At 40.2% G+C, this 22,605-nt stretch overlaps 1 protein-coding gene across 1 annotated transcript in view; it reads left to right on the forward strand.

Moving 5' to 3' along the window:
• The first annotated feature begins 1,250 nt into the window (after positions 1 to 1,250).
• Positions 1,251 to 22,605, forward strand: part of LOC139465836 (low-density lipoprotein receptor-related protein 2-like) — a 91,079-nt gene continuing 69,724 nt past the window's right edge. Inside the window, exon 1 of the mRNA XM_071247773.1 lies at positions 1,251 to 1,406. Coding sequence (XP_071103874.1) covers positions 1,346 to 1,406 — 61 coding nt within the window. The 5' untranslated portion in view covers positions 1,251 to 1,345. The remainder of the gene's footprint in view (positions 1,407 to 22,605) is intronic.

Consider the following 22,605-nt stretch of genomic DNA (forward strand, 5'->3'; position numbering starts at 1 on the left):
TCTGTCGTCACTATTCTCTACCATATTCAAAACTATTTCATCACAGCAAACAGGTGGAACTAGGTTTGGTCCAGTCTCACATAGACATGACATGAAAATACAGATGCACTAGCAAAGCAGGATCTAGATATAGCGGAATAAGGCACATTTCCTTTAGTAAAAACACATAGGCCCAAGATTACAGCCCAATGGTACAGAAGTCAATCCGGCTAATGGACATACAATATTAAACGCCACCGTTCACTCGTATCTCTTGGAATCTCAAGGCCACTGTGTGTCTCAGTTAAAATGGAATTGCAGTTAGAGGTACCATACATCGCAGATCTCCTGAAGCCAGGACACAGTAGCGATGGTGAAACGAACTGTTTCTGAAAGATGGTCAACATACCCAATGCTCGAACATAATTATATCACTAACCACAGAAGCCAAATATATTTCCTGAAACAGACACCATATCAAACAAAATCACAAATCCTATTTCTAAATAACAAAGTATACACAAATTAAGGATAACAGCGTGTTTATTTTACTGTAAAGTCGACGTTTCGATATAGATCCTTATACCGTTGTAGAGCAAGGCTGATAACGGTATAAGGATCTATACCGAAACGTCGCCTTTACAGTAAAATAAAGAAGGTGTTACACATAAACTGTGTCTACTTTGTCATCCATCCACTTCTGAGAAATGCCTATTATTATCAAACAATTGATATTCGTAAATACTTTGACATTTTGGCGTGTTTTGCAGCTCATTGTATCACACCTTTAACCCTGATTTGAAGTACAACGTTATATGAATATTTGGACATATGAGTGGACATTAGTCGGCGAGTTCTTCAAATATCTCCAGAGGTCTTGGCAAGGGTCGGGGGAGCGCGTATTGGAACATGGGTTAATGAGGGGCAAAGCGCCACCTGCTGGAATGTGGCGCGTTAAGAAGTCACCGTCCAACGACAAACAGCGGCGCAAGACAGGGATAGATTTTGTTGACATGCGCACAGGTTTGTAGAACAATTACAGTTGACAGCCCGCGGTCTGTGCTGGCTACCTGTTACACCGCCTGTTCAGTCGTCTTCAACATTACGGCGTCTACTGTGACGCGAATCCCATTCCGGATTTTCTCTCCGTCCAGGTTTTGCTCCGGATTTTAACAAGGTCCGTCAGAGCAAAACTGTCGTCTGCTACCGACGCAGCAGAAGCGGGCAGCTGATCGGAGGGCTCGTACACTTCCCAAAGTAACAGAAGAGGATTTAGTAGCTTTGAAACAACACTTATGCTGATGAGTTTTGGATGTAAACGAAACAGTGCACTGGACTAAAGCTTTCCATCAACAACACGACCGCAATGTGGGGCCTGCTTCAAAGTGCTGTGATTCTCTGTGTTGTGGCTACAGGAAACGGACAAGGTACGTTTGCGCATTATTTTAGAACAATTCGGAATAAACATCCTAAGTTATTTAAAATGTCAACGGATTTATCATGTGACTCAAATTTCACAATAGAGACATTTTTCGCAAAGTACTACATTCATGCTTCCATATTCATATTATGAATGTGATTAATCAACCTAGCTGTGCCGTAGTAACAAACCGAGTAATGGTTGCAGGGAATAGTGCGTAAGTCAGAATATGGGACTCATCAAAATTTATATAATCCACCATATTACAATATCTGCACGAACACATGTTTTGAATCAAGGTCGAACCTTATGGTTTGAGCAAATTCAAATGAAAGAATTGATGTCCCAAGATAGCAATTCGGTATATACCACTCGACAACGGTCAAATATCTGTGACAAATTAGTAAGAGTGACGAAGTGTTAGTTGGTATTTGACTTAATATCAAAATATTTATATGACATTCAGTACTTTAAGTCAATATATCTTATCATCCATTAAGAAATCTGAAAGCCTCAACGGCATTATCAAATGAAGTATTCGAAATGGGTAATAATGTAGATATATATTATAGAAGAAAATAAATTATACCAAGAAAGTTAACAGCTAAAAGGTTTCGTGCTCCAGTGTGTGTGTTCATATATGTTGTTTTTTAAAAAGCATCACATAAAAGAGGTGATTACGGGCCTTGATTGCTTCCATTCTCACTTTTCCTGGTGTTAAACAATCGTATTTGTTTTAAGTGAGGGCTATTACAAGGTGTCGAGTGAAAACATTGCACCGACGTTTTGCCTTTGCCGTTTGGAGATGAAAATGCCTAATTATAGCGTTATGTGTTGACTTGACTCAGTGTGTGAAAGTCTCCACAGTTGTCTAGGTCAGCTTTTAACCACTGTACATCGGCTTGAGTTACAGATAGCAAATAAAAGATATCTAATATTAATACTCTCAAAAGACTGTCGCGTGGCATCTGATCCAGATTTCTAAGAAAAGACGCACACACAGCTTTTGTCCGAATGTGCACTCGTTGCAAGATTTCATTGGGATTTGAGGCCTTTTCCGTTTAACTGTTGTACCTAACGTTTACGGTATTCAATTTGGCTATCCAGTGTATATACTACCTCAAAAGAAGTTAAATAAAATCCGATTCTTTCAAATTACAAGAGTGAATCTTACTTGCCATGAACAGTGTGCATTGCCATTGACAGATTATGTACAGTAATATGAAATAATCGGGTGTTCTTTAACTTCTTTTGGGTAGTAAATATCGATATATAGTAAGAGCATATGAGGTACAGCAAAATCATTACAGGGCACAAAGTACAAAAATAGGTGGCATTTCTGTCCCACGTTATCAAGTCCGTTTTTATCATCCATCCCCATTTCATACTGAAATGCGCTAGTAATTGGTTGTCGTCGGTTAAAGTGACAGTGTAGTCGGCATGCACTAACACAGATGTTTCCGTACCGCTCTGTTCTGTCATCCAGGTCAAATGTTTCCACAGGTAGTTGAAAATGTTATTTCACGTTATAGTTAGGGTCCTTGCAATCAACAGTTTGGGTTAGGGGTAAAAGTTCAACATAGTCTTGCTTTGAGATTCTGAAGCTTGGGTATGGATGTATGGTGTACAAGACGGGCTGTCATCTCCGTCAACACTGCCTAAAGAGCAGCGCGCAGTACAACAAAGAAACCCGGACCTCGCTGCCAGTCAATTTGCTCATGTGAGTGAGTGAGTGATCATGAGTGCCTGCCAGCCAGCTTGTTTATGTGAGTGAGTGAGTGGGTGAGTGAGTGAGTGGGTGGGTGGGTGGGTGGGTGAGTGGGTGAGGGAGTTTTTAAAGGACTAGGACTACTCAACACGGTGACTGTGTAGTATTCCCCAGCGAGGGCTTTACGGAAGGCTGACCCTGAGGTTTCTCTTACGTAAAAGGTTGTCATATTGTGTATGTCCCGTGTCCATCAGAGCGGAATACATTACCATGTTGATTTTTTTTGCATTTCCCACATGGACCACTATTGTGAGAATATGCGATGAAATATATTTCAGCCGGATAAAAAGACAATATCCATTCGAGATTTTGTGCAAGAAGAAATAAACAGCTGTTCCAATAAAACTAAAATATTCAAAACGTGATGAGATCAAGAGACAAATTACGGCATTCAACTACTCTGGATTTCCAAATTAACATCTATCCCAGTGAATTCGACTACTGTAAATGTGACATGGTTTATCTGCGGTGGATGATACTTGTGGTACTGTCCAAGGTAAATAAAGATTACCCTGAAGGTTACGCCTGTTTTATGGTAGTCTACATTACCCATCTGTCACGTGATGTACCTAGACCTCCATTCCGACAATGGTCCATTGTTTCACGGGACAATCTCATACATCGTCACAGTCCGTCGTAACAAGGTGTCTCTCAAATATCATAGGAGATGTGTCGCTTGTATGACTGGTGTTACTATCGTCGGATATGTCAACAAGTGTCATTTCTTTTGATTTCTTTTGATCCTTTTCATCTCTTTTTCAATTCTTTCCTGTTTTTAAGATACATCTTTAAATTGCAATACAGGACTGTTTCTGGAAACATGTTGTTTATGTAAGACAGGAGAGATGTATTGCTTACAAAGGAACTTTTTTGTAAAGACAATTGTGGCGGCTGTTCCAACGACCATATAGTTTGTTTTGGCTATATCTTCACAAAAAGATAAATTAATCTTGACAAATCTTCTCATCATCACATCACTACAATTCCTCATAGAAGTGCCAGTTGTGGTGTACACCTTTACTTCATACAAATAGTTTCTCATATTGGCATGCAACTGGAGCATGTTCAGCTGCATTTAAAATTAATAAATGTAAGTTCACAAATCAAGTACACCAGTTCCTGTCATACAGCTACGTAGTGTAATAGACTAGTGCCCCTCTCAAATGTTAATGTATAATATAATAAATAAATCAAGGATGATGACTAAGAAGGATCACGCCGGGATGGATTTGTCAAATAGACACAATGCATGAACTGTGCATGTGACGACATCAGCATGATGGTCACGCTTTCCGCTGTGCATGTCTGGTTGCATATGTCTGGTTAATAAATAGGTCTTAAGATATTAATTATGTAAATGTGGCATTTGGGGGAGGTAGGTGTCCTTTAACATGTGATCAAGAAGATCTGGGCTTAACCCACCACCTGCGTATGAAAATAACAATGGCTTCGAACCTCACTACTTAGTGTTCTTTTTTAAACAGTCGCTGATCAATGGCGCGTTCACTGTGTACACTTGTCAAAGCACACCCTCAGTTTCATGGCAGAAACAGCATTGCTGTTTATTTCCGAGCAGGATGATATTCTCGTATTATGATTTGTGTCATGTACATTTTCCACATCCCTTCTAAAAAGTCATCCCCAGTTCAGTACATTCATATATTCACTGTATATGCACACATCAGTTGATGGATGTGCATTCACTATGGATTCTTTCACCAGTGTCATGTAAGCTCACTAAAATGAAATGTAGAATGTTAACAATGTGTTTGAAGAAAGTAGCCTACAGTTCTGATCGCACAGACTCGGGTTTCCCTCTCGATACATTAAACCGTCACGACGTAATGTAACTGCAATACTGTTCAAAGCGGAGTTGAACCGAACTTACTCACACACTCTGATGACATATTTTTAGTCACATTCTAAAAGAGGTAATTACCTTTCCAAAGAGTGGTCATACTCATTGAGAACACAAACAAAACAAGTAATTCAAACACAACTACTTCATGCTGGCTTTTCATTTGATACATCATACTTTGGAGGCGCCGAGTGAACACCAGAACGCGACATTAAACTGGAGTCACCACCCTGCATCCCAAGTCAATACCGTGTACGTTCCTTCAAAATCACGATAACAATGTGAAAGAATGCAAGGCCATTAACATCACTGCCAACAGTACACAGTTGTATAAAAAGGCTAAAACAACTACTGATGGACATGGAGGTATGTTGTGGGCTGCTCTGAGTTACTTTCAGAGTTCAATCAGTTTTGTAATAATCATCAACCCTGATTTAACGTGACAGAATGTCTGTACTTTTTAATCAAGGTATCCAAGATTCCACATTTTGCCGAAATGGTCATGTTAACGGTTCCTTAAATACCAAGGAAACACAATTGGTATAATGAGCTAGTTTTAGATGTGAGTGACTTCATGTTAAAAAGACAAGGTTAGATATCACTATTGTGCTCTAAAGCATTGTCACATATGCACTGTTGAGAAATACAAAGGTAATATCTAGCTGTACGTATACATGTCTCCGGTGGTCACGTTTTAGGAGATAGCTAAGATAACTTAGAAACAATGTTAATGTAAGAACTTTGCCATGTCATCGAGATCATGGTGAGTTCAGCACAAGGAGAGCTGAGGTACAAAAACTAACTGTTTGTTTTTATCATACAGACGTGTCATATTCTCTCAAAGTGACATGTATATGCCTATGCTGACACCAGAACCGAACCTGCTATATTTGCTATGTGGAATAAAATATGACATATGACAAAGCCAGTTGAGCAAATACTGGGCTGTGGATAGAGATACATCAGGCAGGTGCTGCAATTAACACTGGTAGCGGAACAACGCTCACGTCATATCTAGACAAAGGTCGAGAAGCAAAGCCTGCGCAGGAGCTGTCTTATTGTAGTACCGCTAATTAGAGGTAAATGGTTAAAAATCCGGCTGTTATCCCCTCCTACACGCGATAACTCTGCCTTCCCCCAATCCAGAGTCACGTGACTGGCCAGCCATGCTTAACAGTATCGGCTGAACAATCCCGAGCCCCGTGCCAGCGCTCCACCACCGTCGCACGGCCTATTTGAACAGGCGCGCCACAGATTCTTTCTAATTCCGTACGTGAGAGTGGTAGCCCTACCGTATATAAGAGTTAATTTTTTGTCTCATTTATGGCAGATGCGTACCTGCCGAGGGAGAGAAAGTCAAGTAAATTTAGCCGTGGGACATGCCGAGAGTGGTGGTCGGTGTTGAGAACAGGACGTTAAGACCACTGACTTCCATTACATCACGGCCTTGCTCCCGCGAAATCTGTCATTGTCACTTTATCTGCATAGATAGTACACTAATCCCATTGCCATATTGATACAAAATACTGGTCAGTTTTAATACCGCTCTATCTATGTTGGCATTTCGTTACAATGCTCAAAGTAATGTTTGAACAATTAATTATAACAAATTCGGTCATCATATAAAATCAGAGAAAAATACTATATTTTTGTATGACCATCAGTTCCCCTATAATGAACGATTTTGCGATTTATGTTTGTCCAAAAAGATGAAAACCATTTGATGTTTATATGTGGAAACATGCCACTATAAGACAGGTGATAATCGTGTCCTTCATAATATGGGTTTATTTTTAGCAAAAAGCAACACCCAATACCTTTTTGTCCTGTATGTATGTATGTATGTATGTATGTATGTATGTATGTATGTAGTTTTCTCTAGCATGCGTGTTTTGCCTGTTACTGAAATAATTTGTCTGTCTATTTTATGGACAACTCTTGTTCCACCTCTGTATGCCATGGTTTGCATATCATTTATGCAAGCTTCATCTTTCGTCATTCAAAATGGCCATGGTTGTTTTGACATTAACAATCGGCGATTGACGTTTCGCCTTTGCACTTTCTTAAGAACTAACTTTAGAATGAACTGACGATGGACTAGTTACCAATATAGGTACCAAATTATGAATGCGAGAAGCGTAAAACCTGTCTGGTTACAAACGGTTTGAGTTCGCGAACAACAGTATGTGACCATGTCCTTCTGTGACAACGATAAGTTACCGTCTGTATCAGAGCTGTAGTGTAGACATGTGAACATCCGGGGTAGAATAGGTTTTCAACAACCCATGCTTGCCGTGAAAGGCGACTATGCTTCTCGTAAGAGGCGACTAACGGGATCGGATGGTCAGGCTCGCTCACTTGGTCATGTCATCAATCCCAATTGCTTGGATCGATGCTCATGATATCAGTCAGTGGATTGTCTGGTCCAGACTCGATTATTTACAGACCGCCGTAATATAGCTGGAATATTGCTGAGTGCGGCGTTAAACAACAAACCAACCAAACCAGTGGTGTAGCTTGGTAAAGGATAGAATGTAACTGCTTTTCATGTTGACGTGATAATATCTTCATCGTCACAAACTAGAGTAAGAATAAAATGTGGTCCCACGAATTTTTTCATGCCCATGTTAACACAGAATACACGTCGCATGTACATATTGCCATGTGCACCGTATAATGTGGATACACGTGAAGGTGAATAATATTCTTAAACATATTTAAAACATATAATTCTTATCTTTATATCTTAATTTTCTTCACTATTGTTGCTGTTGTTCACCAAATGCAATTTATATTTATTAATAACCTAAAGACCACTGTGACTTTGTGATCACCAGTTTGTAAATGTCTCACGACATCAAGTACAGGTATTGTAAAATATAGCCCTGTAACCACTAATCTCACTGAAGCCATCCCGTGTAAGCCCTTGCAATTGTCACAGTGTACTAGGTGCATTTGGCTACCGTTCTTCCACGACACATTATGATCGCTTTTTTAGTATATTTGACTCCGCCAGTGTACCTATTGATATTGCACGACTTGTATCTAGCAAGCTTCGCATGTATTCGCTAGGTTGGTTAATTTCCTCAGATGTAGTGTTTACATGCGATAGTATTTATCTACCATGTGCGTATTTTCAAATTGTGAGGCAACTAATATTTGTTTAAGTGGGTGCCCTATGAGGAAATCACGCCGCGATATACACCGATATCCACTACATTCATGTACTTTGTAATCCGTTGTAACCGTGTCAATTTGATTTCTGATTTCACTGTAAATTACCAAATACTGCTAAAATTCCAATGGGCCGTATTCAAACAAATCAAATCCTTCAAATTAGGCTACACTGTTTGCTGATAGCTTATAGACATTTTTTCTCATCTAGTGCCTGAGCAGCCATCACAATTAACCTTTCCTAACCTTGTTAACATGGCGCTGGGGGCGCGGTTCACATGTTCACGTGACCTTACATAACGTCACGTGACTGACCCTTGATTCTTAGATCCTGTTTGCTGGCTATTCTTTATAAATATGTCACATTTGAGGAGTTTTCGTGTAAGATATGCATGATCTCTGACATGTGATGAACATTATGTTATAAACGTTGACAGAAGTGACCTTAGTTTGTTATTTACTGTTACACACACACATACACACGTGTGTGTGTGTGTGTGTGTGTGTGGTTGTCCATTTCTCTCTCTCTCTCTCTCTCTCTCTCTCTCTCTATATATATATATATATATATATATATATATATTAGTTATCTTCCATACATTAAATAGATATAAAATATGAGTGGACCTTTAAACAAATCCACATCAGCTTTTTATTTAAAAACCAGTTTGACAAACTGATGACTCGCCTATCATGCGCTCATTAGGCTGGATCTATGAGTAACCAACCCTGCCTTCTTACGTACGCGCAATGACTTCTTCAGTTAAACGTGTTTTATTTTGTTTGAAGTTAAACCGAAAAGCAGGGTCTTCTCGTTAGACTAGTTGTCTTTATCATGTTATTTCCAATTTAAATTTGTATTATCAGGAAAAAGCGTTTTAAGATGTTGTGTAAGATATCTAGCCGAGCTGTTGTCTCGGTGTCCATAGGACATGTACTCAAAACGATGCTTAAAGTGCAGCAGAGGAGGTGAATACCCACTTCGAGCTTTTTTGTGGCGTATATGTTGCACAACGAACTATTTTCAGAAAGCCTGCGTGGTTTAGTGGTTTAGTGGTTTAGTCTGTGTTGCGGAAGGTCAGGGTTCGATTCCCAACCGCGTCATAACAAAATACTTTATACGAGGGTACTAGCGCTCGGAATTAAGGTGATAAAAGGACTGGTCGGCTCGGAATCAATAATTTTTATACTGTTCATGAGTATCCATGTTAAGCTGCGGGAGATATCTTCCTTGGCTTGTACTATAGTCCGGGCTAGTGCAAGCAGACACACACACGCACGCACGCACGCACGCACGCACGCACATGTAAGTGCAATAATCTTGAACGCGATGTTAACCTCACCTCAGCACAGTTTGCCACTGCCTTTCTATACCTCCAGTAGTGTTCATTTTGGGTTGCCATTTTATGAGTTGATTTAGTATAATTGAACAGGGACTTTTTAGGTATAAGCTAGATCTGTTGTCCGAGCTGAAGTTTTTGTAATTGACAATTTTTGTCAATAATGTTGATATTGGAAAAAAGGCAGGTTTCAATAATCATACAGATAGATTTCAGTTCAAGTGTGATTTTTTACAACACAACACGAACCATTAGTCACCAACGGTTCAACAACAACGAACATGTTTCTAAGTGCCAAGTGTTACATAGCCTATGACATGATCCTATCATTATATGGTAATACGTGCTATCGTGAATAAACCGCCTTCTTGTTCAGTAAGTGAGTGAGTGAGTGACTATGCTGCTTTTAGCAATGCTTCCAGCAAATCACAGGGGGGGTGGTGTTGCCTAGTGGTTAAAGCGTTCGCTCGTCACGCCGAAGACCTGGGTTGGATTTATCTCATGGGAACATGTGTGAAGCATATTACTTGCGTTCCCCGCTGTGATATTGTCGGAATATTGCTAAAAGCGGCGCGAAACCTCACTTACTCATTCACTCACTCACTCACTCACTCCAGCAATTCACAGCGGATGACGCAATAATGGGTTGTCTGCGTCTTAACGTGACTAACGAACACTGTATCCAGAATTTTACCCTATCACCCCCGAGTAGTTCCAGTAGATGGTCTGGACTGTAAGTGGTCTAGACGTACACCATCATCCCATCCCGTGCTCTTGGTTTTCACCAAAGTGGTAACGACCCGCGTCACCTCTTGCTTTCCACATCAAGCAGCCACACCGTGATAGAACTGAAATACTGTCTAGTGGGCGTTAGACCCATCTCACTCACTCACTCACTCACTCACTCTTGTTCATATTAACGGCATTAGATGCATAATCTTATACATATGCAGACCAGAATGGCAAGTCTTAGTGTATGCCAAACTTGATGTAATGTCATGTGTGAGGCTGATTACTTCATTTCATCATTGGCACTGCACCCAGTGTAGTTCAGCGGACAAGGTGCCTCTCTCTGTCGGTTCTTATTAGTGGAGCTGGTCTCTCACAACATATGAGGTCATAAAGTTAGGCGTTACTCAAATTAACATGTTTGGCGCGCGCATCCTATTTATCATGTTGACGTGATGCCTGCGCACACTAGCACAGAGATCGATGACGTGTCACACAGATTGCCGCTGTAGACGTGCGCATCAGGGACTATTGTTGACAGACAATGACCTTTATGTTACATGGGCCAGTTTCCGCACAAGCGCCCAAGGCATGCTAAAACACCTGTTACAGTTATATGTATTTTGGAGGAAGGAACATGTAAGAATGTCCTGTTTATGTCAGCTTATGCATATTTTGTGGATGTGTGCATGTTGTTGTGCAAGGTATTTACACTTTAATTTGTGTAAATAAATATTCAAATTAACACGTGTATGTAACCCTATACTGTTATGATATTTGAGTAAAGGTATGTCATGATTAAATGCTTAACATATAACAGCATTAATATTTATAAAAGCAACGTCTACATATATTTCCATTGTAAACACCTTGGGAACGCCAGAAACCTATGACTGGAGGTTCGAACCCCGGTTCGCCCCTATTATGTTGCTAGGTTTTCAACACCATACCTGTGCTCGTTGGTTTTACCAAAGTGGTAAACGTCCGAGACCTGCATCACGTCGGGCTTTCCTCCCACATTAAACTGACACGCCGTGATAAAATTGAACTACTTCAACGCGGCGTTAAACCGAACTCATTTACTCCATAGTCACAGAAGAAGCTGCAGATACTTGTCTGTAGACGATGGACAATATGCACATTCCGTTTATTCATTATTATCCTGAAATGGTGCAATATCGTTTATCATATCATATTCAGTCAGTGATAATATCAAAACATACATGTTATTTTGTGTTCTTCAGTTTGTCTCATGTGTTTTTTGTTCTGTTAGTCTAATGATTAAGGCGTCCTCTCGTCACACAGAAGACGCTTCAAATGGGAACAATGTGTGAGACAATTACTGATCTTGTGGGGCATAAAACCATTGTGACCCACTATAACTCGTCGAGCTCAATGCTACAAGGATACTTACTTTTTGTATAGTGACATGTCCATGCCTATCGTAAACTGTTCACAAAAACAACTTTTCTGTATCTTTAATGATGCAATTGATGTGGACACACACAGAAAATCTACAATGCCAACTTCCATATTGCTGCCGAACAGCCTTCTCTTATGTAAAATGATGTCGATTTCCTTAATACAATATGAGAAAGAACTAACATGTGCGAATTGTTATTGTCGTACTAAATACACCTAAGAAACGAACATGTGATATTCTGGTCTATTGTCGGAAATGCTGCAGAACATTTTTTGGCTTAAAGTTTTGCAGGAAGGATGAGTATGGCCAGCCAAGGAGGACCACACCGGATAAGTGTGTGAATGTGTGTCCAATCACTCATCTAAAACAAAAGCGACACAACCCTTTCAATATTCGTAAGATATCTCTGCCAAAAAATCCCTTTTATCCTGCAGTTCAAGATTGTGAAACCCCCCTTTATCCATCAGTGCAAGATTATGTAACTCGGGATATTCGACAATACAAGATTGTGAAACCCTATTCATCCAGCAGTACAACATTTGGCAACTCTTTTTATTCAGCAGTACAAGATTAAGAAACCCTGTTAATTCTAAAGAACAATAAGACAAACACTAGTAGACTTAATGCAACTACTGCCCTAATACTAAAAAAAGCCCTTATGTGACTAATGATAATACGAGACAAACAAGTGACTAATGATAATACGAAACAAACAAGTAACTAATGATAACACAAGACTTACAAGTGACCAATGATAATACGAGACAAACAAGTGACTAATGATAATACGAGACTAACAAGTGACTAATGATAATACGAAACAAACAAGTGACTAATGATAACACGAGACTAACAAGTGACCAATGATAACACGAGACTAACAAGTGATCAATGATAATACGAGACTAACAAGTGACCAATGATAATACGAGACTAACAAGTGATCAATGATAATACGAGACAAACAAGTGACTAATGATAATACGAAACAAACAAGTGATCAATGATAACACGAGACTTACAAGTGACCAATGATAATACGAGACAAACAAGTGACTAATGATAACACGAGACTAACAAGTGACTAATGATAATACGAAACAAACAAGTGACTAATGATAACACGAGACTTACAAGTGACCAATGATAATACGAGACAAACAAGTGACTAATGATAACACGAGACTAACAAGTGACTTATGATAACACGAGACTAACAAGTGATCAATGATAATACGAGACTAACAAGTGACCAATGATAATACGAGACAAACAAGTGACTAATGATAACACGAGACTAACAAGTGACCAATGATAACACGAGACAAACAAGTGATCAATGATAATACGAGACAAACAAGTGACTAATGATAATACGAGACTAACAAGTGACTAATGATAATACGAGACTAACAAGTGACTAATGATAATACGCGACCAACAAGTGACTTATGATTATAAGAGACAAACAAGTGACTAGTGATAATACGAGACTAACAAGTGACTAATGATAATACGCGACCAACAAGTGACTTATGATTATAAGAGACAAACAAGTGACTAGTGATAATACGAGACTAAACCGTAATTAATGAAGTGATCATCTGATGAAGGAAGAAGTAGCATTGAAACGTCGATACAAACAATAAAGAGGTTGCTTACCATGAATGGTTCAAGTCGTCAAGATAGTATGATATGTCTGTATGACATTTCAATGTGGAGAACTCATAAACTACAAATTGCTATTCAAGTCACATGGAACGCAATTCTCAATTCGACTGTCTGGTGAAATATGAATTGTTTGAGACGTAAACTAAACTTATCTATGTCTTATTTAGTATCTAGGAAATGCGGTTATATTGCTATAGTGACTGTGTAATTTTACCATATTGGATATTGGTGTACCAGTTGCCAAAAGGCAAAAGAAGAAAATAAGTTGACAAGATGGCCATGTATGATGGCCAACATGTCAGAAGGCCTATATAAGGTGTCGCCTAAGCGCTGACAATACATCAAGTAGCTAAGGATCCAAACCAGGCAGTATGCTATGCTTGATACGTGGTAGTATAACTTGTTTAACACATGCTTCAGCAAAATGATAATCCTGTTATTATGAGGATCAGTTAGTAATACACCCCTGAGAGAAACGTGTTTGATGGCAAATATGAAACAAGATCGTATTTGTTATCAGGTTTATCCTGAGGTTCCTGTGGACAATACTCGCATGTTAATTTAACCAGGTTATTCGACACGATGTGCTAGGAGGGAGGCAATTACCAGTCTTACGTTACTTCAAACAATAGCGACTATTCCCACTCCGATTACGTACCGCTGTAATTACTGTTCAATTGGCACAGTGACTCTAGTTAACATTCTGCAAACTATGGATGAAACGATAAATATTAAATATCATGTCGATTAATTTTTAATTGTACATAACCGAAAGGTGAAATTATAAACATGAATGTATGGAAGAAATAATTAATCGGCTGTTACATATCGATAGAATTGTAGATATGTAACCTGTAGATGCAGCGTTTTCGTTTTCCGTGACTGTTTTGATAGCATTTGTAATTTTGTTGTCAGTTACAATTTTACAAGTCTATACTTTCTTTTGCCAGGTAGTATCAATCACCTATTGATGCAATCTTATAGGGAAGTTATAGTCATATATGTTCCCTATATGACATGCAGTCAAGACACAATACGAATCAGGTCATCTTCGATTTTGTGTCTCTTTCATGGTAACACATTGTACCCATGTGGTGACGAACGAACGCTTAAACCACTTAGCTACCAACCCCCCTCCCCGAAATACTAGTATGCTAACAATACAATAGTGATTCCCACACACCCATTCTTGAGGCAGCCGTACCACGAAAGAAGGATCACCAAGACACGACCTAAATTACGACCAGTAACCGTACATGGCCGTAAATCAAAACTATGAAACTGTAAGTACCAAGAATGTACATTTTCAGATTAACTAGATTCCATTAACCAAACTGTAACGCCTGCAGCAACATGGCCACAGTCATTGAATGTTATGGTTGTTTCATAGCTTGTACTTGAAGCATAAATCGACGTAAATTACGGGGATGCCTCAGGGTACTATGATGGAATTACCTATATGTATGACACGGATAGCAAATGGGATACGCCTATGGGTATTGTAATGGAACAGATAGGTGTCACAGGGGTATTAGGTGAGAACTGGGTGAGGATTATGGAAGAAAAATTTCTCGCGAAGCATCAGGACGAAAACGCACAAAGCTGGTATTGGGTTTCTTGCGATTGCGTTGTCAGGTTTCATGATGGTGGTTTGGAAAATGGAAATGCTTTACAACTCGACATGGTCTTGTGAAGGCTAGTCATAGGGGCATCAGACTATACATAATGCCAGGAGTAGAGGGTTAATAGCAATGTAAAGCTTGTTGAAACCAAATTATGTGGAAATGTAGGTCAAACCCTTTGACATGAGGCCTGGTGTTAGAGTGTAGCCCCGAATGCTGTTTCCGATTTTGCCATGGAACTGATGTTCCTGTGTAGCTCCGAACTGTTTTTCCACCTTTGCCATGGGCCTGGTGTTACTGTGTAGCTTCCAATGGTGTTTTCAGCTTTGACAGGGGCCAGGAGTCGAAGTGTAGCCCCAAATGAAGTTTCAACCTTTGACATGGGCCTGGTGTTACTGTGTAGCTCCGAATGATGTTTCCACCTTTGACATGGGCCTGGTGTCACTGTGTAGCTTCAAATGGTGTTTTCACCTTTGACAAGGTCAACTTTCCCTTTATGTTGAACAATATTCCTGCTGTTCCAGCCCTTGGTGTTTACATTTCACAACTTTTGAGGTTACCGTACAAGATTTCAAAGAGCGTCATAGAACTCTTGCTTAAAGTTGTTTTGTTATAACATTCGGTAAAGCTTTCAAAACGGAGAACATTTCCAAATTTGACGCATCAGTGACAAACATTATGTCCAATGCCCCTATTTAGACTTGTACCATATGTTCCCGTGTTTCTTTTAAGGGGAACATTTGACTTACCTGTGCATGTGTTTGTGACGGGTGCCACCGGTGGGGCAGGATACGCTCACCTTTTCGTGAACACCTGTTATCATCACTATTTGATAGAGATTCATAAACACGTGCTTATGATATAGTCCGAATCGTTCAATCGACTCTGGTTTTGGAAGAGTTTTTAATTAATATGGAAAGGGTTTTGTCTCTTTTTTTTAATCACAGTGTAGCTCTGAAAAGTGTTTCCACCTCAGCAGTCTACAGTCATACATCCATGTCGACCATTCACAATCCAATCCCTTCTTGAAACCAACGAAACTATTGTTATGTTAGGGATCCTCACATTGTATTCGGCAACCTACTGAAACATTCTCAACCAATGTCAGTCATGCCATACTTCTCCTGTGACCAACATCTTTGCGTCATAGTTTGTCATGATGAGTGTGAAAATGCTCCTACGAGTGTTTTTAGCGATTTGAAACCGCTAATTTATATTAGAAACTGGGTGCCTAATAGGTTTGTCTCGTAATTATGATGTGAAAGTTAACTTGTATATCAGTTGTGCCGTGAAACACACTGATGATGGTAGTCGGTTTATGTTGGAAATAGACAAATCCCATTGATGCCAAACTTCCGCGCAGCATACGTGAGATTCTATCAGGATTTAGTTTCTCATGTGCTTAGATTACAGGTGATCGGAAGTTTTAAGGTTGGATTTTAGCGATAACTGATGTCACAGAGTAGCTCCAGAGTCAATGGCATGTCCACCGCAATGGGAGGTAGACTAAGTCATATACTATTATCCAAATGCCTCGGGGGCGTTCTGGTAGCCTAGTAGTTTAAACCTTCGCTCGGAACGCCGAAGACCAGGTTCGATTCCCGACATGGGTACAATGTGTGAAGCCAATTTCTGGGGCCCCCCGCCAAAATATTGCAAAAAGCGGCGTAAAACCATACTCACTCACTCACTCCAAAATGCCTCGACCTATTTCAAGTACAACTCTTGTGGGAATCTACGTAAATGATGTATATTCTCAAATATATCTACTGAAAGAACAAATACCTACACAACAGGAAGTAAACGGATGATACACGTGATCATCAAAATCAATGTATCCAGTAGCAGGATGTCCTCACTCTTCAGTATAAAAGCGGATATATTTTTAAGATATATTAAGAAAAAGCTCGACTCGTAATATTACACACATTATACTGAGGGTAGACTTATGATGATATATTTCTGACGTTAAGCTAATATCTATGTATGCCGTACTATATACATGCTGAGGATAGGAAGGTAGGAGCGGTGGAGTAGCCTTGTGGTTGAGGCGTTAGCTCGTCACACCAAAGATCCGGGTTGGATTCGCTCGTGGATTCTACATCGTGAGAAGCCAGATTTGGTGTTATATTCGCTGCCACATTTCTGAAATCTTATTCACTGGCTCAAGACATGTTCTGCACAGCTGCACATCAGTACTAAGATTAATGTAAACTGACGTATAGCATGCACACGATTATTCGGCAACAGAGAACCAGTTATGTAGACCTTTACTCCAGCCGAGCAACATAACTAAAACATGACAAGTATTGTCTCCGTGTCTCAGTAGTTGAAGGTTTCACCTTCATCTACAGACTAGACATGGAGGATGTTCTCGCTGAGTCAGCAGTTTCTGCGTATCCGTCTCCTCGTCGTGATCACTTGACATCACGGGAATGTCCAGCTTACAGGCATCGCTTTGAAGACATAATGACATGTTCTAGGCCACATTGTCCCTGAGAAAGGAGTCATGACCCCACTTGCGGGGAGAGAATAGCTTCTCTCAGTCGCCATATAAACAGGTGACATAACGACAGGTGAGACAATCGACCTGAGCTGTAGCTCACAGTGGTGCAAGGTATCACCATGGAAACCAAGTTGGTCATGACCTAGAAGTACAACATATCCGATTACCCAGGCCACACTATACTATATTGCCTCAAGTTGCATACACAGTAAACTACGGTTATAACGAACTTAAAGGGACCACAGATTTTAGTTCGTATTAACCGTATTTCGTGATAAGCACATAGACAGCATATATGGCCGGGACCCAATATATAAGTTCATTATAACGACAGTTCGTTATAAGCGTGTTCGTCATAAAAGTAGTTTAGCGTTCTTGTAACAGTGCGTCTTGGTGTTTTAGAACTTCTTTAAGGATCTTTTCAGCAATGCATCAACTTATTTTGTCTTCATTGTATGTTTGATATGTTGCATTGTATCAGACAGAAGCTGTCTGGGACGCTGCGGTGACCAAATAACCCGTGCGTACATTTTTCATTTTTTCTCTCTTAACAAACAGGTTGGACATTAGCGCTTGTAAATCCACAACGACGGAAACTTTTCTAACAATCCTTCAAAAGGTTTCTCATGTTCTACCAACAATAAAAAGTTGGCCTTCATTTTTAGGCAAACACAACCAACGTATAAACGTCAAATTGGACATTTGAGGGAAAAACAACATACGTAAAACCGTCAAATTGGACATTTATCCCCAGCTGTCACGGTGTGTGCACTGACTCGATTATATTACCATTACTACCAGGGAACTACCAGTACACATAAATGGAGGTGAAAAATGCACAGTTTTGATCAAATTAGCATTAGAGAACCACCACTAGATGGAGAAGAATTCACAGACTAGATTATATCGCCATCCTCTGTCTGTGTCTCATTCTTCCTTTCCTCGGTTTTGAAGGTTGTTGGTATCATCGCATCCGTACGTGTTGTGTCGTTACACACTGTCAAGCATTATGTTTAATATGCAATTAAAATGTTCTGATGGACAGATTTTATGGTAAGCACTCTTGGTCTAGCACAGATATTTTCAAAAAATACCTGGTCCCATGTCATTAATAATGTACCTGCTTCCTAGCTATGAAACTCAATTATAGTCACCTATAAACTCGTCATTTCCAAGCCAACACGTTATCCATGTCGGGGGTAGCACACGTCACCCTGCTTCTCATATGTCCATCGTGCACAGTGCCACTGTGTTCTTTAACATGCAGTATACGTAATCATGTGTAGTAACTGTGAGGTTCGTAAAATTGAGTATTGCTTACTGACGAAAATCATATCTTGAACAAAATAGATAAGCTTTCCGATTAAATCTGAGGGCAGTTTGACATAATCTATATACAATTTATTTGCCATATACGTATTGATGTACATACTTTCATGGAGTAAGCCGTCGACGTTACAGCGCTTTTATATAATTGTTTTTAAATTTGAATTTTACACAAAGTATGAAAGCTTACTTTATGGTAACATGTCAATCTCAAGATTATTTACTTATGATGGCTTCACAGATATGTGTGTGTGTGTGTGGGATTTGCTAGTGTGCCGTGTGTATGACGTCTCTAACTGCTACATGACGTCCCCAACTATCAAGTACCTTGCATATGTTGTCCCTAACCTCTTAGTGCCGACTGTATAACCTCCCAAACTGCCAAGTGCCGTGTGAGTGTGGTCCCCAACTGCCAAGTGCCGTGTGAGTGTGGTTCCCAACTTCCCAGTGCCGTGTGAGTGTGGTCCCCAACTTCCCAGTGCCGTGTATATGTGGTCCTAACTTCCCATTACCACGTATATGTGGTCCCTAACTTCCCAATGCCGTGTATATGTGGTCCCTAACTTCCCAATGCAGTGCTTATGTGGTCCCTAACTTCCCAATGCCGTGTATATATGGTCCGTAACTTACCAGTGCCCTGTATATGTGGTCCCTAACTTCCCAATGCCGTGTATATGTGGTCCCTAACTTCCCAATGCAGTGCTTATGTGGTCCCTAACTTCCCAATGCCGTGTATATGTGGTCCCTAACTTCCCAATGCCGTGTATATGTGGTCCGTAACTTACCAGTGCCCTGTATATGTGGTCCCCAACTTCCCAATGCCGTGTATATGTGGTCCCTTACTTCCCAATGCCGTGTATATGTGGTCCCTAACTTCCCAATGCCGTGTATATGTGGTCCCTTACTTCCCAATGCCGTGTATATGTGGTCCCTAACTTCCCAATGCCGTGTATATGTGGTCCCTAACTTCCCAATGCCGTGTATATGTGGTCCCTTACTTCCCAATGCCGTGTATATGTGGTCCCTAACTTCCCAATGCCGTGTATATGTGGTCCCTAACTTCCCAATGCCGTGTATATGTGGTCCCTAACTTCCCAATGCCATGTATATGTGGTCCCTTACTTCCCAATGCCGTGTATATGTGGTCCCTAACTTCCCAATGCCGTGTATATGTGGTCCCTTACTTCCCAATGCCGTGTATATGTGGTCCCTAACTTCCCAATGCCGTGTATATGTGGTCCCTAACTTCCCAATGCCGTGTATATGTGGTCCCTAACTTCCCAATGCCGTGTATATGTGGTCCCTTACTTCCCAATGCCGTGTATATGTGGTCCCTTACTTCCCAATGCCGTGTATATGTGGTCCCTAACTTCCCAATGCCGTGTATATGTGGTCCCTAACTTCCCAATGCCATGTATATGTGGTCCCTTACTTCCCAATGCCGTGTATATGTGGTCCCTTACTTCCCAATGCCGTGTATATGTGGTCCCTAACTTCCCAATGCCGTGTATATGTGGTCCCTTACTTCCCAATGCCGTGTATATGTGGTCCGTAACTTACCAGTGCCCTGTATATGTGGTCCCTAACTTCCCAATGCCGTGTATATGTGGTCCCTAACTTCCCAATGCCGTGTATATGTGGTCCCTTACTTCCCAATGCCGTGTATATGTGGTCCGTAACTTACCAGTGCCCTGTATATGTGGTCCCTAACTTACCAGTGCCCTGTATATGTGGTCCCTTACTTCCCAATGCCGTGTATATGTGGTCCCTTACTTCCCAATGCCGTGTATATGTGGTCCGTAACTTACCAGTGCCCTGTATATGTGGTCCCTAACTTCCCAATGCCGTGTATATGTGGTCCCTAACTTACCAGTGCCCTGTATATGTGGTCCCTTACTTCCCAATGCCGTGTATATGTGGTCCCTAACTTCCCAATGCCGTGTATATGTGGTCCCTTACTTCCCAATGCCGTGTATATGTGGTCCGTAACTTACCAGTGCCCTGTATATGTGGTCCCTAACTTCCCAATGCCGTGTATATGTGGCCCCTAACTTCCCAATGCCGTGTATATGTGGTCCCTAACTTCCCAATGCCGTGTATATGTGGTCCCCTACTGCACAGCACCATGTGTATGCCTTCCATTATTCCCTGCTCAGCGCCGTGTGTACGTAGTTTAATCTGCTGCTTCTGGTATGAGTGGGACTGACGTAAGCTGCTCAAGCCGTCGACAAGCCGCTTTGTTTGCCCAGTAAACAGTCGGTGAATACCAGTAAATACCCTCTTTAGTTTATAGTTCCATGACTTGAATGGGAAGTTGTGGCCACACAGGCCGTAAAGTGAGAGTTGCGGTGACAGCTGAGTTGTCTCTTCCTGAAAATGACCTCATTCCTGAATAACCATGTCATAAAAACAGAGTACATGCGTAAAGACACACACTGGTATTACATTCTTAGAGGGAGACATGGAATGCAATGAAATGCATATGACGTCCACGACTGATACTAGTGAGTGAGTTTGGTTTTACGCCGCTTTTAGCAATATTCCAGCAATATCACGGCGGGGGACACCAGAAATGGGCTTCACACGACTGATACTAAATCTTATTGGTTCTCTGCGAATAAAGTAAAAACACATAAGCCCTTTTGAATATACATTTTGAAAACGAATGTTGTTAAACTTTTTGTTCTCAAATGTAACAAACATTATTGTGTCAAGTCTTATACGTCGCTCAACGGACAATGAAGTTACGTATACTACCAATGAAAAGAAAAGACAAAAAAAAGGCTCATTTGTGAAATTATTGCAAAGAGAATTTGGAACTGATCGAAATGGAAAGGTCTGTCTACGACATTGGTTATGCATGTTTTTGTTTGTATTTTTTCTTTGCTGTTGTTTTGTTTTGTTGTTTGTTGTTGTTTTTTGTTTTATTTTATTTTAATTATTTATTTATTTTTATATTTGTTTTTATTTTGACATCATCTGTTTTATCACATAAAATACTTGTCAATGTGTTGCCAAAGTGTATAGTGGTGTTTGCGTTTTAAGACTGAGTGGAGACTTATAAAGTTTTGTCGGAATTTTACTTTCGTCGGTTGTGTTTCTTTCTGAACCTTCACAAATACCAGGGGATATTACATTTACCATTGGTGTATGTTGCAACACCATCCAATGGCATACCAGACGAAAATTTATTGTATTAAGAAATGTGGTTGAATCGTTTATTGTCAGCAAATCATATACTGTAAAATATTGACACGTTACATTTGTTCTACTGAGTAACATGCCAAGGTCACCTACTGACCGGAGTAGTTAAACGTTTAGATTGGTTTGTAGAAACATGTTCGTGTACTGTGTTTTTTTCTGTGGGTAAAATATCATTAAAATCAGGTACCCATCTACGTCAAGACTGAGATTGCCGTAAGTAATTTTGTCTTTATTTTATGGATTTCTTTAATTTGATCCTGGGTAACGACAAACTTGGTAGTCATGGTTCGACACGACCACTGGTCAGCAGTCCGGGACTTGTGAATACCTGAAGGATGAATTGTTTGATAGGCATTACTTAGAAGTTGACGGATGACAAAGTAGACACAATTTATGACACAAAACAGCTTCTTTAATAACTGTGAAGGCGACGTATTGACAACAGTATAAGGATCTATACTGAAACGTCGCCTTCATAGCTTTTAAAGAAGTTGTTATCCATACATTGTGTCTACCTGAAGGATGTGGGGTTTTGCCCCAAATACAGATTTATCTCATAAGCTACTCGACTGAACAAAGTGTGGA

Source organism: Haliotis cracherodii, unplaced genomic scaffold (assembly GCF_022045235.1).
Source record: "Haliotis cracherodii isolate W230 unplaced genomic scaffold, xgHalCrac1.p SCAF_18, whole genome shotgun sequence".
In the NCBI taxonomy this organism is placed as follows: Eukaryota; Metazoa; Mollusca; class Gastropoda; order Lepetellida; family Haliotidae; genus Haliotis; species Haliotis cracherodii.